Source organism: Microcaecilia unicolor, chromosome 10, assembly GCF_901765095.1.
Source record: "Microcaecilia unicolor chromosome 10, aMicUni1.1, whole genome shotgun sequence".
NCBI lineage: Eukaryota > Metazoa > Chordata > Amphibia > Gymnophiona > Siphonopidae > Microcaecilia > Microcaecilia unicolor.
The window spans coordinates 28,809,804-28,825,838 of NC_044040.1; the positions used below are offsets into that span (position 1 = coordinate 28,809,804).

The 16,035-nt window shown below is 41.7% G+C and overlaps 1 protein-coding gene across 1 annotated transcript in view; it reads left to right on the plus strand.

Moving 5' to 3' along the window:
* FAM185A (family with sequence similarity 185 member A) overlaps window positions 1-16,035 on the plus strand; it is a 78,703-nt gene that overhangs the window by 4,185 nt on the left and 58,483 nt on the right. The window contains exons 2-3 of the mRNA XM_030216744.1: window positions 3,747-3,856; window positions 5,871-5,960. Coding sequence (XP_030072604.1) covers window positions 3,747-3,856; window positions 5,871-5,960 — 200 coding nt within the window. The remainder of the gene's footprint in view (window positions 1-3,746; window positions 3,857-5,870; window positions 5,961-16,035) is intronic.

The window sequence follows — 16,035 nt, forward strand, 5'->3', positions numbered from 1 at the left end:
ATAAGGCTTTTTGATATGAGATAAGCAAACTCATACTAAACTTACTGTCAAACAATGAAATATTTAGGCATGCTTTGTTCAGCTGTGAATTTTAGTGTTTGGTGTGCCACATACATGAATGTTGTCTTGTCAGGTATTGATAACAATACAATCCAGATTGAATTTTCTTTAGACCCTTTTGATCTTAAATATAGTAAAGTCCTTTTACAAAAGCACAGTTTATAGCACAGATATGTCAAAGATTAATCATATGTTTATTTCAGAACCTCAGTGATATTAATCGCTATCCTTTAGATAAAAGCGATTTCAGTAACATCAAACTCTTCACCGGTTCTTTTTCTCTCTTTTAAATTTCTTAATTTAAATATATATATATATCTTTAACATCACTTATCTTTTCAATTTATCATATTTGTCGGACCCAGGGGATCATCTGCCCGACATGCACGTTTCGCCCATATTGGGCTGTCTCAAGGACATTCCCCCCATGTTTCTTATAGCGTCAGCTCAGCAAAAGTTATCAGCCAAGATATGGGCGAAACGTGCATGTCGGCCAGATGATCCCCTGGGTCCGACAAATATGATAAATTGAAAAGATAAGTGATGTTAAAGATATATATATATATTTAAATTAAGAAATTTAAAAGAGAGAAAAAGAACCGGTGAAGAGTTTGATGTTACTGAAATCGCTTTTATCTAAAGGATAGCGATTAACATCACTGAGGTTCTGAGATAAACATATGATTAATCTTTGACGTATCTGTGCTATAAGCTGTACTTTTGTAAAAGGACTTTACTATATTTAAGATCAAAAGGGTCTAAAGAAAATTCAATCTGGATTGTATTGTTATCAATAGCTATTTGCAATAATCCAGTTTTTTAAAAATATTTATTTTTGCCTGTATGTCTTGTCAGGTATGTCACAATAGAAGCAAGCTCTACAGCAAGTCTGTTCAAATTCAGCCCTTGAGAGCCACAAGCAGGCTAGATTTTATATTTAAACCTTTTATTAAATTTCAATAAAAGAAAACAAGTCTGTAATCCAACAATAAAGTGAATATCCATACAGAATAAGCAATGAGCCATATGCAAAGTCCCATAAACAAACCTCCCTCTAACCCCTCCCCTGTTTCCAGTCCCAGGCCCCTCAAAACAGACCAGATTTTGACATCCCTTGTGAATGTGCAGGAGAGATACTTGAATGTCTACTATTTCTATTTGTATTTAAATCTCTCGCATACATGTTCATTAGGAATGTCCCTCAAGGGCTGAACTTGGACAAGCCTGCTAAGTCCTAGGGGCTTTATATTGCTTTTCAAACTTATAAAGTCATATTTATTTACATAAGATTATAGCAGAAAAAGACAAGCAGGCCTATAAGATTTCTTTTTATCCTGGATAGTCTTTATTTTCTTTTTCTCTTCTTCCTCTGTTCTTGCCCACTTGGGGTGGGACAGACGCCTTTAGTTTATACCCAGTACCCCTACCTTCTCTTGACAGACAGAATTTTTGCTTGAACATCCTGTGCTATGTAAGCGCTTGTGTTCTTTTTTCTAGGACTTCAGTATATTAAATGTAAAGATAAATCTAGACTGCCATAGCCTTAGAGCAGTGGTTTCCAACCTGTCCTGGGCTTTCAGGATGTGTACAGTGAATAGGCCTGTGATAGAATTTACATGCATATTTTTCTGAATATCCACTGGGGATATCATTGAAATTGACTGTCCTCTGGATAGGTTTGGGGTCCAGTGCCTTAGAGCATGGCAGAAGTGTTTGCAGCCATACCTACTCAGTTCTTGCATCTGAACCTTGTCTGACCTGTTTTATCCTGTTGAGGAAGAAAATCCCTCCCATATACATATACATCATTAGGTTGGGTGTAAAGAATTCAGAGTCCAAAGTGTGTGTGTGTTTTTTTTTTTTTTTTTGTTTGTTTTGTTTGTTTGTAATCATTGGGGACAACATTTCCAAGGTTTGGACCTTCCACTAAGAATAAAAGACAATAAACTAATGTTTATTTATTAGGATTTATTTACTGCCTTTTTGAAGAAATTCACTCAAGGCGGTATACAGTAAGAAATCAAACATGAGCAATAGACAATATACAGCAGTAAAAATATTCAAATAACAGTACGGCATAGTATACTACTTACAATGTCAACAAAATATGTAATAGAACATTTTAATTGACAGTGAAAGGTATAAGCAAAGATGGAACATATAGATATTTAAGAGATTAAGAGGAGTTAGAAAATAAGGTGACAAATTTAAAGAAAGGTACACATGAGGTCAGAGAGATAGTTAAATATTATCCCAGCTAGGGTAGGAGTGGATAAACATGTCCTGCTGCAGTATGTGCAGCTTGTTTCACTCCTTGTGTGTGTTGCCGTCTCTCTTATATGTTTCAACATAATCAATACTGTGTCCTATCTTCGTGACAAACACACAATTATTCCTAGTATGTTAAAAAGTTATAATTAATTATCTGACTATTATATTTTTTGATGTTTTTTTTTTTTTCTTGAATGTAAGCCACATTGAACCTGAGCTTGTTTGGAATGATGTGGGATACAAATGTCTTAATAATAATAATACTTATTCTCCCACCTCATGTATATTGGTTTTCTTTAAAGTTCATTCAGATGTTTTGCTCAGTGGTAGCTCTGAATTGATGACTTGGTTGATAAGGTTGCTGATGGGCCCATATACTCTAACTCATCCTCTTCTTTCCAGTGCCAGAATCTTTCTGTGAAACTAACGAAAGAAAGCCAACATGCAGAAGCTAAGAGCTGCCTGTGATGTTTGGTTTATTCTCTAATGCAAGATCCTACCACATGTTTGGCCACATCACATTCATATAACATATTCAGTTGAAACTGTGCTATTTTTGTGCAGTAATCTGGTTCCCAGTAACGCTATTCAAAGGAGTATAAAGTGTTTTTATTAAATCAAACATATAAATTGCGAGTGACCGTACTCACCCGCAAATGCGCAGTAGAGACTTTCCCTCTCTGTCCCGCCCCCGCGTCAATACGTGATGACGGGGGCGGGACAGAGAGGGAAACTGCGGGGACGGAGGGAACCGCCGAGGTCCCTCCCGCTCCCCCCCCCCAACCGGAGTCACCGCCGCCGCCCCCCCCCCTCCACCCGGCCCGGGCCCTCTCTTCGCAATTCAACTTACAGCGCCGAAACCACAGCAGGCAGATCAGCTGAGCTGCCGTCAGCCTTCCTTCCCTGCCTCTGTCCCACCCTCGCCGACGTTATGTCACACGAGGGCGGGACACAGGCAGAGAAGAAAGGCCGATGGCAGCTCAGCTGATCTGCCTGCTGCGGTTTCGGCGCTGTAAGTTGAATCGCGAAGAGAGGGCCCGGGCCGGCGACTCCGGGGGGGGGGGGGGGAGGAATGGTAGCGGTGACCTCGGGGGGGGGAGGGGCGGTGGCGATCTGGCGAGGAGGGTAGCTGGAAATCTCGCCCGTTTTAACGGGCATAATGGCTAGTAGATACATAAATAAAGGATTTACATTGATGGAGGAAGCTGATCGCTGGTATTCAGTTTTCCTGGCCTGTGGTTTGAAACAACCTGCTGACATCTGAGCCAGAGATGGTTATATCCTTTTGAAGTGCCTAGACCCCAAGTTAGATAAGAAGAAAAACTGGTTATCACAAATTGGTAGCATCTTGAATGATTCCAACTCGCATCCGCTTTCCATTTTTCTGACTTGCCATTGTTTTACTTTCATTACAGATTTGGACATCAAGACGTCGGGGACTGGTTGTGTAAATATTCATAAAATTGAGTGTGATAGTTGTACAATAGAAACGGAGAAGGGGAACAGCATTTTGCAGTCAGTAAAGGTAATGTTTGCACAGATTTCTGGAAGAGATGGGGAACACAGAGTACATTTGTTGAAAGTTCACTGTTCCTGAAATATGGTGGTTTTTTTGAATTCCTCTCTTATTTTGGAATTTACAATTTTGCTTATATGCTAGGTGTTGATGTGGCCTCGTTTAACTTTTAAAATAAACTCTCAGATCTATCACAGCAGTCTTGCAGTTTATCTACAGGACACGTGCTTAGAGGAATGTTCTGATTTGGCTTATAGCGCTTTACGAACAGCTACATCTATTTGTGTGATCTTACAGTTTGGATCAGTATTATGTGCTCAGATTGGACGTTAGCTTACTTGCCGTCTTTGCTGGAAGTGGCCTTTTTATTGTAGCAGTAGTGACCATTAGTGTCTTCATGAATTCCCCACTGGTGGAAATAGGATCTTGCTGACTTCATTTCTGCTACTGGCACAAAAATTAAAGCCCTTCATTATGTCAAAATAAGATAGATGAAGTAAATGTACAGGGTGAGGCAAAAAAAATAACCCCCTAGAAGTTTTTGCTGATTTCTCAGCAACCGCTTGAAATTTCAATGTGAAATTTTACTGCTTTATTTGTTGTTACTATCTACATTTATGTGCTGATTGAAATGAGATATCTTTAATCACGGTGAAGTTACAGACCCAGCAATTTTTACTTGTTCAAAAAGTTTTGTACTGTTAAACTACCATTATTTGGGGGGAGGGGGTTAAAAAAACTGGGTGCCAGCTTATTGTTAATGATGTCACAGTGATGTAGACTTTGTAAACAATAATTTGAATTTGAATAATTTGTATTTGATGACATGATAATTTACAGATAATTTCTTTACAAGGATTTTGGATCGGAATGGTAATCATGGGCAAAGTGTCGGTAGCGGACAAAATGAGAATCCAGACACTACGTGAACAAGATTTTGGAGCAAAGGCAACTGTGGCCTGCATATCATCTCAAGAACTAGAAGCTTGGCACTCTGAAGAAAATTTGTTAGTGTGACTGCAAAATTCTGTATCGTTTGATTGACATTATTTTCAGTGTTTTAGTGCGAACGTTTTTAACACGTAAAAATTGCTAAGTAGTAATGCTAAAATGTCAGTAACATCAACATAGCTAAGATATTTAAATGTTGTTTAATAGTAATATGTAAGTACGATGAGAAAACTGAAAAAAAAAACTGTAGTGGGTTACTTTTTTTTGCCTCACCCTCTAGATCTGTGTACCCTTTCTGAAAGGTTAGGTAAGGGAAATGGGGCAAAGGAGCGTGGGTATTGAGTTTCATACAGGCATTTGTATGTATATCTAACCAAAGTGGACAAATCACTGCTGAGAAGATTGGTTGATCCATTTTTCTTTTTTTTTTTTTTCTGCCGACATTTACTGTGGTATTGTGTGTGTGTGTGGCCTTCACAATGATTGGATAAAAGATATTTTATTTGACCAATCATTCAATCAATTTGCAGGATTTTCCAGACAGCCCAGAAGTATCTTATTACATCACATACATTGGTCTCTAGTTGGTTCTTTCAGGGTGTGTTACACATGTACTGATTTCATGGACTAGTCAGGTTGTAGGGATTTGAGAGTAACAGCCTAAGCTAGCTAAAAAAAAGACTTTATCGAAGATCTAGGTTAAACAGTACCTTTTGTAGTGTGAGCGTGAAGCAAAGGAAGGAACCATATTGAGTGTCACGTATTTGTCCTTTCAGCAAATCCTTTAGGACAGAGTATATCGTCACTAGGTAAAGAGAATGATCTAAGGGAGTTTCCCTGGGAGAAACAGTAACTGAATAGAGAACTCTACAGAGCTTAACCTTGTGTACATTTCCTATTCGGCATTGACAAGAATGTTAACCTTTTATTTACCTTAGTGTGCAGCATTGGCTTATCAGGATTGGCTTGAGTGTGCAGGTGGCTGCAAGGGGAAAATGCTGTCTTTGGTTTTTATAAATAGATTATCACAGTTGTATTATTAGATCACATTTTCTTTTATTGCATTTTTTAGAGTTACAGCATCCATGTAAGAGCAAGAGGAGGCAAAGTGTGTTTGGGAACAGTTCATGGAAATGTGGATATTCAAGCAACAGAGCAAAGTGTAAGCAAGAAGTGAAGCTTTCTTTTGAAGGTTTTATAATTTTGCATCACGTTGGCCAGTACAAAATGGGTAAATATGAAGAAATATTTATTTGCAAAACTGCTATTTAAATGTACTTGATTAGAATGGCTACTTCCTTTACCCAGTTTCCACCATTCTAGAATCTTTGGGATAGTTGTGTCCATCAACCAGCAGGTGAAAATAGAGAACTGAAAAGTTAGGTATGTCTTTTTTGCCATCCAGTCTAGCTCCTCAGTATTTTCTGTCTCCAGCAGCTAGATGAACAAACTTTTCAGCCTCTGGTTCTGAGTGATTTGCTCCTGGAGAGAGTAATCCACCTGAGTGGATGAACACTAACTCCCATGTAAATATAACAGTGCAAAGAGAGTGGGAAGTGGACCAATGACTCCAGGGAAACGGGAGATAAGATTTCAGAGTACCACTTTGCTCCTGGTCCAGTTGGTCAACGTGGGTCCAGTTGAGCTTTGCGGGTGGCTTGAGTCTGCAGAGTCATATCTGGAGATCTTCAGATCCCTGTCTGGCAGAGGCAGGGTATTTAATGTGAGCCTTGGAGCCCATATCAGAAATAGTTTGTTTGTTACTAAGTGGCTCTTTGCCAAGTGGGTGAAGTTCTTTGCTAAAGTGGAGTATCTTTAGTCATTTTTATTGCAAATGACTTTGTAAAGAAAAAAAATATTGTTAATTGCAGACTATACAGTGAAAATGTTACAGTGGTGAGACATTCCAAAAGTACTGGGCCACTGAAGTGACATTTGTACGTCTTACTCTCTCCTTTCTGTCTTCACTTTCCAGTCCCTTCTCATTCTTTTTCTTGTGACTCTGTCTTCCAGTTATTAGTTCACTCAACCTGCTTTTACATAATAAAATGAGCACAGTCCCTCTAATTTGTAATCCGTTGGGTTGGTCGTGAGCCCTTGGACCCTGGCCGAGGCCAGCAGAGCGCCGACCCAGGCCAAGGGAAGGAAAGAAATCCCTGAACAGGGAACTGAGATCAAAGTCAGAGCACTGAGCACGTTCTGACAGAGGACTGCCTGGCTTTCGAGTCACCACACGAGTAACGTCAAAGCAGAAAGGATAGTCACATGCAGGCTTAAGTACTACCCACTGACGTCAGCACAAATCCTGGCAGCCAGTCAGGAATGAAGTCCACCCCTTTCCCCTGCCATACCGGTAGAATCATAACATAATTTTACAAACTTGTGTGCTCAAATTTCCTATTTGCTTGCAAATTTGCATATGCAGGTTATAGAATAAGGTCAGTTATATGCATTGATTTAGTAATTAGCTGTTAATTAGTCTTAATTGACACCAGTTAGCACTTAGTGTATAACTGCCCTTAATAACTATTCTATTCAAATTCCAGAGCGCACAACTTCAAGAGGGGTGTGGACCAGAGAGGGGCATAGGCGGGTCAGGGATGGGCCAGGCAGTCAGATGCACAGGTTCTTAAGATACTATTTTATTTATGTGCCCAACTGCCTACAGCTAGGCATGAACATTTACACCAGCCATTGAGTTGGCTAAGTGCTTGCGCTAAGTTAGGCATGTAAATACAGACATAACGCTGCTATTCTGTAATGACAGTTGCATGCACAACTGCTGTTGTAGAATTTGTGATTAGCGCACATCATCCCAGTGCCGAAATTTCAGCAACCTTTTGAGAATTTACCCCATTGTGTAGAGCCAACCCTTGCTGTACACATTGTAATGCGGTAGTCATAAGCTAAGTGAGCGATGGCTCTACATAAGGTGCACATGTTTCTGATGTATTTGCATACCTACAGTCAGAGCGGACGCACATGCGCAAAACTACCTCTCTATACCAATAACAAATACACCTCTAAATTCATGTTCAGTTTTGTTCTTTAGTTATTTCTTGCTATTGTGCTATATTTCACTCAAAAATGACGGGGAAGAAAAAGCTGAGACATTGCAGGTCATTCCAGCCATTTAAATGATCCTACTGCATCAATCACTGGCATAAAAAACCTTCCTCGATCTTGAAAACTCTCTTTCTACTTCTTCAATTTTTGTACATTTTATACTGTTATAATTCAGAAACCAGCTACTTGGCTTATATGTAACAGCTGTATTAGTCTCCCTGACACTGGCCACTGTTTCAAGGGGGGGGGGGGGGGGGGCTTTCAAGTGTGTGCTCTCGTTCATCTGTGTTTACTGAACACTAATCAAAATCTTTTTTTTTTTTTTTTTTTTGTCACGCTACCTCTGACGTTCCACACACATGTCCACAGATAAATAACTAAACTCATACCATATCAGTAACACATAATGCAACATCAATGACTACTAATACACCTAGCTCACTCTGCACACCCTGCTACCCTACTGAGATATACTACCATGGGTGTTTACACTGAGTTCCCCACACATTCAGCAAATGGAGGAAAAGGGAAATGTGCCATTCTGTCACACAGTGTACACTTTTCAACTTGTTAATTTTCTTGGGAGCCTTTTACTAGGGGTTTTATCCAACGTTTATACCTTCAAAAAAATGTGAACTAAGACTTCCCTTTGCTAAATCTATGACTCTTCTCTATTAATCCAGGTCTGTCCATACGTTTTGTGATTTTCTTCTTATCAATAGTCTAGTGGGTATTGTTGTAAATTTTAGGGGTTCAGAGACCCCCAAGAAGGCTGGAGTGACCTTAAATCTGACTCCATCTCTAAATAGCACTAGTACTGGGGTAATCAAGGAGTTGAAGTTCTAAAAGGAATTGCCACCAAGAGAGATGTTAGGTCTAAGGAAAAGATACCAGCCTTATGACAAACTGGATTTAGATTACAAGTTATACAATGCAGCGAAAGATAGCCTGATACAGCAAAAGCATTTATACTTACAGCCTTTCATCATTAAGTGAAGCCCACAGAACATCATTTGGAATGAGGAGTTTATTTGCCAAGATACAAGTCAAATCAGTGATTGGCAACAGGCACGTACAATCAATTAATTATAGGAATATAATAATCCAGCTGCAAACAGGTGTTAATTAATTCCTAATCTTTTATAATTTCTTTTACCAATTAGAGGTTTTACAAGGGAAAGCAATTAGGTAATTTGTCAATTCTGCTGGACACATTGTTTTCCCTTGGAGAGAGAGAGTGCCAACCCTTCTCTCTAGCTTAAACCAGGAAATACCCTGATTTTTATAGGTGCCCTCAGGATATGGATAATATACCTGATTGGATCTATTCTAATGTCATGGTTGTCACTGATTGGCTCATGCTAATGAGTAGCTTCTATCTTGCTAACATGGTTTTGTCTTTAGCTCGCTTGACCACAAATCTTAAGCAAGACCCTGCATCCAGCTACACCTTTCCTTTCTCACACCATGGCTGACCACAATCCTGCTCACAGGAAAGTCTCCCTTATTTAGGCCTCAATCCGGGCTACAAACTAGGCCATACTTTTCCAGTAAGCTCCCAGTTATGTCAGCCATCAGATTTCTGACTCAGCCAAGGTCTGTAATGGCCTGAGCTCTATGACTGGGCCCGCCACCATTCCAGTGGGGGGGGTCTCTGGCTGTACCATAATTATACAGTATCTGTTACCAAAAATTAGTCCCCACCTCTTGGGTAAGGTGCCCTGTGGTTACCCAAGGTTGCAAACGGACCTTCAGACACATATGTCATTTACCCATCAGATTTATTGCATTGTTACACAGTATCATAGTGTGATGCTTCACCCTTTCAAATGTAAGCATCCTAATATATAGAATATTTCAGAAGTAGGCTCATTAGCATACAAAAGTTCTTATTTCTATTTTAGACCTTTTTTTTTAATGGCCTTCCTCCCCAAAAAAGAAACCATAAATTTAAAAATACAAGAAGCAATATATTAATCCTGATAAAACAATGCAGTGATATTTTTGCTTGCTTTGTTATTTCAAGACATCTATTTTCAAAAATTGTTAATTTTCCTTAGGGCTTTCAAAATGTTTTGTCTCCTTTTTACAAGCCCCCTCCCCCATAGGTGGCCTGTCTGGGTGACACACAGGATCTCTCACTGATCAAGAGGGCTGGAGGGAAGTGCTTTAAGAGTCTCACTCACTATTGGTTCTTTAACCAGCACGGGTCATTACTCCATATTGTCATCTGAAAGCAAAATATGCTTGATGCGAAACAGAAAATGAGAAGCAAAGTTGCCACGAAACGCCTAGCACCCACCTGAGATTAACCCTGCGGCCACCTAAAGGGTCCGTCTCAGCACCTCGAAGGCCTGCCTGCACCGATGCACGTCCTCTACATTAGCCTACCTTCCACCCCACCGCACTGGGTTTCTTTTGCCTTTGGGCGAGTCTCTCACCTACAAGTTATTCCCCCAGTGGTTTCTAAGGACACTGGGGCCACAGTCCTAGGGATTCCACAGTTCCTAGAAAGCACCCACAGACCAAGAACACAAACCACCGGGATTCTTAGTCAGTCCAGGACAGCAGAGCTAATGAACTAATAGGTTTATTATCAGAAAAGTGGAACAGTGGTGAAACAAGGTGTAAACAGCAGACAATAACAGGTAAATTAACAGGTATCAACATTAAAACTAGACACTTTCTTACTACCTGAGTAGTACCTGGGGAGTTCAGGAAAATAACTTCTCACAGGTTTTGAACAGGTATCAGTGTAGAGTTCTTTACTCTCCACACTTCCTCTTAGACTGGGGGAATCCAGCACATTTTGGGTGGATTTTGAACTTCAGGGCTGATTGGAGCCCAGAGCATTAGCACTGAGAGGTATTTGACCAATAGCAGTGCAGGCTACTTTCCCTCAGGGCTTAAGCTAAAGGAAAACAGTCACCTCTGCAACAGCTTTAAAGCAGAGGACAGACCCCACCTGCTGGCCAAAAAAGAGAAATATATGTCATAAAAATAGTAATACAAATCACAGGCATGAAAATTCCGTTTTGCCACAGTAGTTTAATGTACTTACTGTAAGTCACCAATAATATATAAACTTTTAATTTAACAGTAACACAGTAAAATGTCAAAACAGTTTGGAACTCCTCCCATTAGGACTTTTCAGCTTAGAAAAGAAACGGCTGAGGTGGGGGGATATGATTGAGGTCTATAAAATCCTGAGTGCTGTAGAATGGGTAGAAGTGAATTAATTTTCCACGCTTTCAAAAAGTACAAAGACCACGGGGCACTCAATGAAATTACATGGAAATACTTTAAAAAACAAATAGGAGGAAATATTTTTTTCACTCAAAACAATACTTAAGCTCTGGAACTCACTGCCGGAGGATGTGGTAACAGCGGTTAGTGTATCTGGGTTTAAAAAGGGTTTGGACAAATTCCTGGAGGAAAAGTCCATAGTCTGTTATGCACATGGGGGAAGCCACTGCTTGCCCCGGGATTGGTACCGTGGAATGTTGCTACTAATTGGGTTTTTGCCAGGTACTTGTGACCTGGATTGGCCACTGTTGGAAGCAGAATACTGGGCAAGATGGACCATTGGTCTGACCCAGTATGGCTATTCTTATGTTCTTATGCATTCAAACTGAATATTGAAATATGTCTCTCATTTCTTGCAAAAATTGCACATACAACTCTTTTTTGCTATCAGGTAACAAAATGCAGGATGGAGCAGGACCCCCAGTTGGCCCTGACTGACAGTATCCCAAGCCTCAGATAGCCTGGGGAACGGAAGACCTAAGCTGTGAATCAAACCCAGGGTTTGTCCGCATTGCAGTGCACAACACTTGGCCACTAAACCACTAGACTGGCCATCAAGAATGTTTCTAAGCCTTGAGTTCCCAGCACTGTGTTTTTAGCATGAGCACAATCACAAAAAAAGGTACTGTTAGAAAACATCAGCATCAAAATAGGGTAATACACCCACAAAACGTTTGTGAGTCAGTCATACCAACACACCTGGTGCAAACCAAGTGCCCTTCCTGTTTTCCCACTTCTGCCTGCCAAGCTTCAGCATCTTCTCTCCTTCAGCCAGCTGACCAACTCCCTGTCTGGTCTTGCTGCCTTACAGATTTGCTGAGAGCACCCTCTCATGGTCAGAGCCAGAGCAGCAGGTCCCCAACAGATGCTGTGGATAGCCTAAGTTTATTAAGCATATTACTATAGCGAATGATAGAATACTACCAAAATGATCCATTTAATCTGCCCATTTGAGAATTGTGCAGTTTGGATAGCTGTGCCTATAGCTCCCACATGCAATCCAACAATAGCAAACGCCTCCCAGGTCTTTTACTTGACGTCTCACTGCTTTTCCTGCCATTTCATATCCTCCCCGTATAGACCCAAAATCTGTTACAGTGATTGTTGTCAACATCTCTGTTAGTAGCCTGATTCAGGCTTTGCCATCTTCAGGTTGGTTTAAATATCAATGTTGTAAGAAGCAGACACCCAGGGACCCTCCCATGTTAATAACCAGCCTCCCCATTCTCATTCAATTTGGATTTAGCCATGGTCCCTCCATGCGATCTCCCAGCCTTTTTGGAAGCTCAATGTGATTATGATCCAAAAGCAGTACATTTTGAGATGAAAAGGGTGAAACTACATATATGTTGCTTTTCTTGACTCAGTCACACCAGCTAATACAGGTCTCTGGTACCAGGTCAAAAATGGCCCCAACAGAAAATCCCCAGGAATCAGCCTGACATAAAAAAAAACCCGATTGTATAGTCCCCAGTAAATGAGCACCTGACAAAAGGACCTGCCCATAATTTGGCTCTCGACAAGTGAGCCCATGATTGTTGCTGCTGCCATGAACTGAGATACTTGCTCAGGGCTGGCCTTAGGGGTGATGGGGGTGCCCTCCTGGATCCAGACAATATTCCTCGAATCCAGCATCTCTCCCTCTTTCCCAGATCCTCTAAACATGCCTCATCCTCAGTGCCAGCAGCGGTTAAGACACACTACTGTGGCCAGTGTCGGGGCATTCCCTCTGCCGGGTCCCACCTTATGTAAGGCAACTTCTTCTGCATGGGTGGGACCTGGCAGAAGGAAGGCCTTAACACCAGCCACAGTAGTGTGCCTTAATTGCTGCAGGCGCCGGGAATGAGGCAAGTTTAGAGGATCCGGGAGGGAGGGAGGGAGGGATGTTACATAGTAACATAGTAGATGATGGCAGAAAAAGACCTGCACGGTCCATCCAGTCTGCCCAACAAGATAAACTCTTATGTGCTACTTTTTGTGTATACCCTACCTTGATTTGTACCTGTCCTCTTCAGGGCATAGACCGTATATGTCTGCCCAGCACTATCCCCGCCTCCCAGCCACCAGCCCCACCTCCCACCACATGCTCTGGCACAGACCGTATAAGTCTGCCCAGCACTATCCCCGCCTCCCACCACCGGTTCTGGCACAGACTGTATAAGTCTGCCCAGCACTATCCTCACCTCCCAACAACCAGCCCCACCTCCCACCACTGGACCTGTTGAGGAGGGGGGAGGAAGATGGGGTGTGGGGACTGCAAGATGGAGACGTGCTAAACTCGGTGGGGGGGGGGGGGGGGGAACTGGAGAGAGATGGCGATGTTGTGGACCAGACGGGGAGGGAAGAGACAGAAACTGGATCGGTGGATGGGTGGTGGAACAGAGATGCTGGATCCACAGACAAAAGAAGTTATTCCAGACCATTGGGGGTGAGGGGATAGAGGGTAGAGAGGGAGAAATGCTGGACCCGGTGTGTGAAAGGAAGAGGAGGAAAACAAAAAGCAAAACAGGGGATACCTCTTCGACAGGAAACCACAGCAGACAAAAGTAGAGGCTGAACAAGGACGAATCCAACACTGGAGATGTTATCCAACAATCTTTTCGTGATGCAGATAAGAAGGGACCCGACACGGTCAGTGTTTCGGTGTGTATCAACGCTTACATCAGGGGTCAAATTACTAACTCTGGTCAAAAGCACTGGTATTCAACTCTGCGTATATACAACTCTACGATTCCATATGTCGGGGTGCCTAGAACACCTCTACTTTGTGACCTGCTCTGGGACTCTGAGCATGAGGATTTTAGATGTATACTGTTTGCTTTTGTGTTAAGCATTTTCTGTCAGAAGGTTCAGACATGTAATATGATAGTAGCCTCAGCTAAGCTTTTTAGTTTCTGTAGTTACAGTGTGGCTCAAAAATATGTTTTAGTTTCTGTTCTCTTTAAACTACTCATACTTGAAACTATTCAGCAAAAACCCTTGCAGAATTTAAGCTAGTTTGGTCTACAGGAAAAATACATGTTTTCTGATGTCGGAAAGATGAGTGGAACAAATGGATGAATGTTTGTTTATGCTTAATAGGATTTGATATACCGCATATTATAAATAACTCCATCCAAATGAAAGACCGAACCTTGTTCAAAAGAAAACATGTGTTGAAGTATATATTACAAAAGGCATTTTCACCAGCAGGAGGAGGTGTAGGACTGTCAGATTTGAAATATCAGCAAACTCCTCACCAGATCACATTTCATTAATGCAGAATACAATGTACATGGTTTTGAATTAGGGTAGATAAAGCATGATCTCACACACTAATTGTATTAAGAACTTGAACTGTGGCATATTAAGTCATAAAAGGAGCATTAAGGCAAACAAAAATTTGAATTTAATTATATACTTCATGTACTTAATAGTTTTGGAATGTATTTTATTCTGACTAAGAAGTGAATTTCTTAGATGTATTCTTCTAGTTGTAAAACTGTGCTTTTTTTTTTTTAGAAATACAATTGTATTTGTTTCTATGTCCTGATGACTTCCAGGTAGTGACTAAGAGGCATATTTTCAAAGCACTTAGCCTTCCAAAGTTCCATAGGTTTCTATGAAACTTTGGAAGGCTAAGTGCTTTGAAATATGCCTCTAAGTGGCCCTTCTACTAAGCTATGTTAAGCAGCTGGTATGGGCTTTTAAAATGTGGTAACTCTTAGTGTAGACCCATAGTCATGGCTACTTTGCATTAAAACAGCCAGCACAGGAAAAAAAAAACTGGTTAGCTGCTTGACACAGGTAGAGGCAGGTGACAGGCATGATAGGGGGGGGGAGGGCAGGCCTCACTGGCTGTGAAAACAAGAATGTGGGTTGGCATTATGCCGCCCCCAATATAACCCACTAAGCCACAGCAGCACATACCCCCTTGATTTCCCCTCATCCCAGAGCGTTAACTTTGTGCCCCTCCCCCATCTATTCTGAACCTCTATCCACCTGGGATTCCTGGGGGGGGGGTCTCCTTTTTGGTCTAGTATTGTGAAACAGGAATGGGCCATCTTTTCTCCTGTCCTGGAGCTGGCCTGGAGTCCGCATGGCAGCGATGACCCCTAGCAGTATTGTCACGGTACTAGTGCTTAAAGGCCGACTAAATTTCGGTTTCAGATTCAGCACTGAAACCAACCCAAAATCTGAATTCGAGCTTTGGCTGAAAATGCCTGTGCATTTCACCCCGCCCAGCTGCCACAGCCCCCCCCCCCCCCCCCCCCCCCACCTTGTAAAGGCCCTGGTGGTGTAAAGGTGTCTTTGGAGCAGGAGCATCCCGAGTTGCTCCTGCTTCCATTGGCTATGCTGTAAAATTGGCAGCCATGATTTTCCATGACAGTCCCGTGGGAAGTTGCGGCCAAATTGGGACTGGTCAGAGCAGGAGCTTGCATTCTCTGAATACCTCAGGTAGGGCAGGTAGGGTCCAGTGAAGGGCTTTTTGAGGAGTGGTATAATCCGTATATTTGAAGGCAGCGGGAATAATTGCAGTGTAAAATTATAGATTGAGGATGTAAGAAGGAGAGAAGGGATTGGCAGCAGGGGAAAAAAGAGCAGAATAGCTGAGCAAGAATGGGATCATGGGGACAGGTAATTAGGAGAGAAGATGCATAGTTTCCTTTCATGTAAGTGTAGAAAAGGAGGGAAGGATGCAGGAATGAAGTGGGGAAAGGTGAAGTGAGATGACCTGGTGGAGAACTCTAGACTAACCTTGTGATGGAAATAATCGGCCATAGTTTGGCAGAGAGCAACGGGGGTATTGAAGTGGAGATATTTTGAGGAGGGAGATGAGTGTGCGAGACTGTGAGAGTTGGAGCAAAGAATCTGTCACATATAGT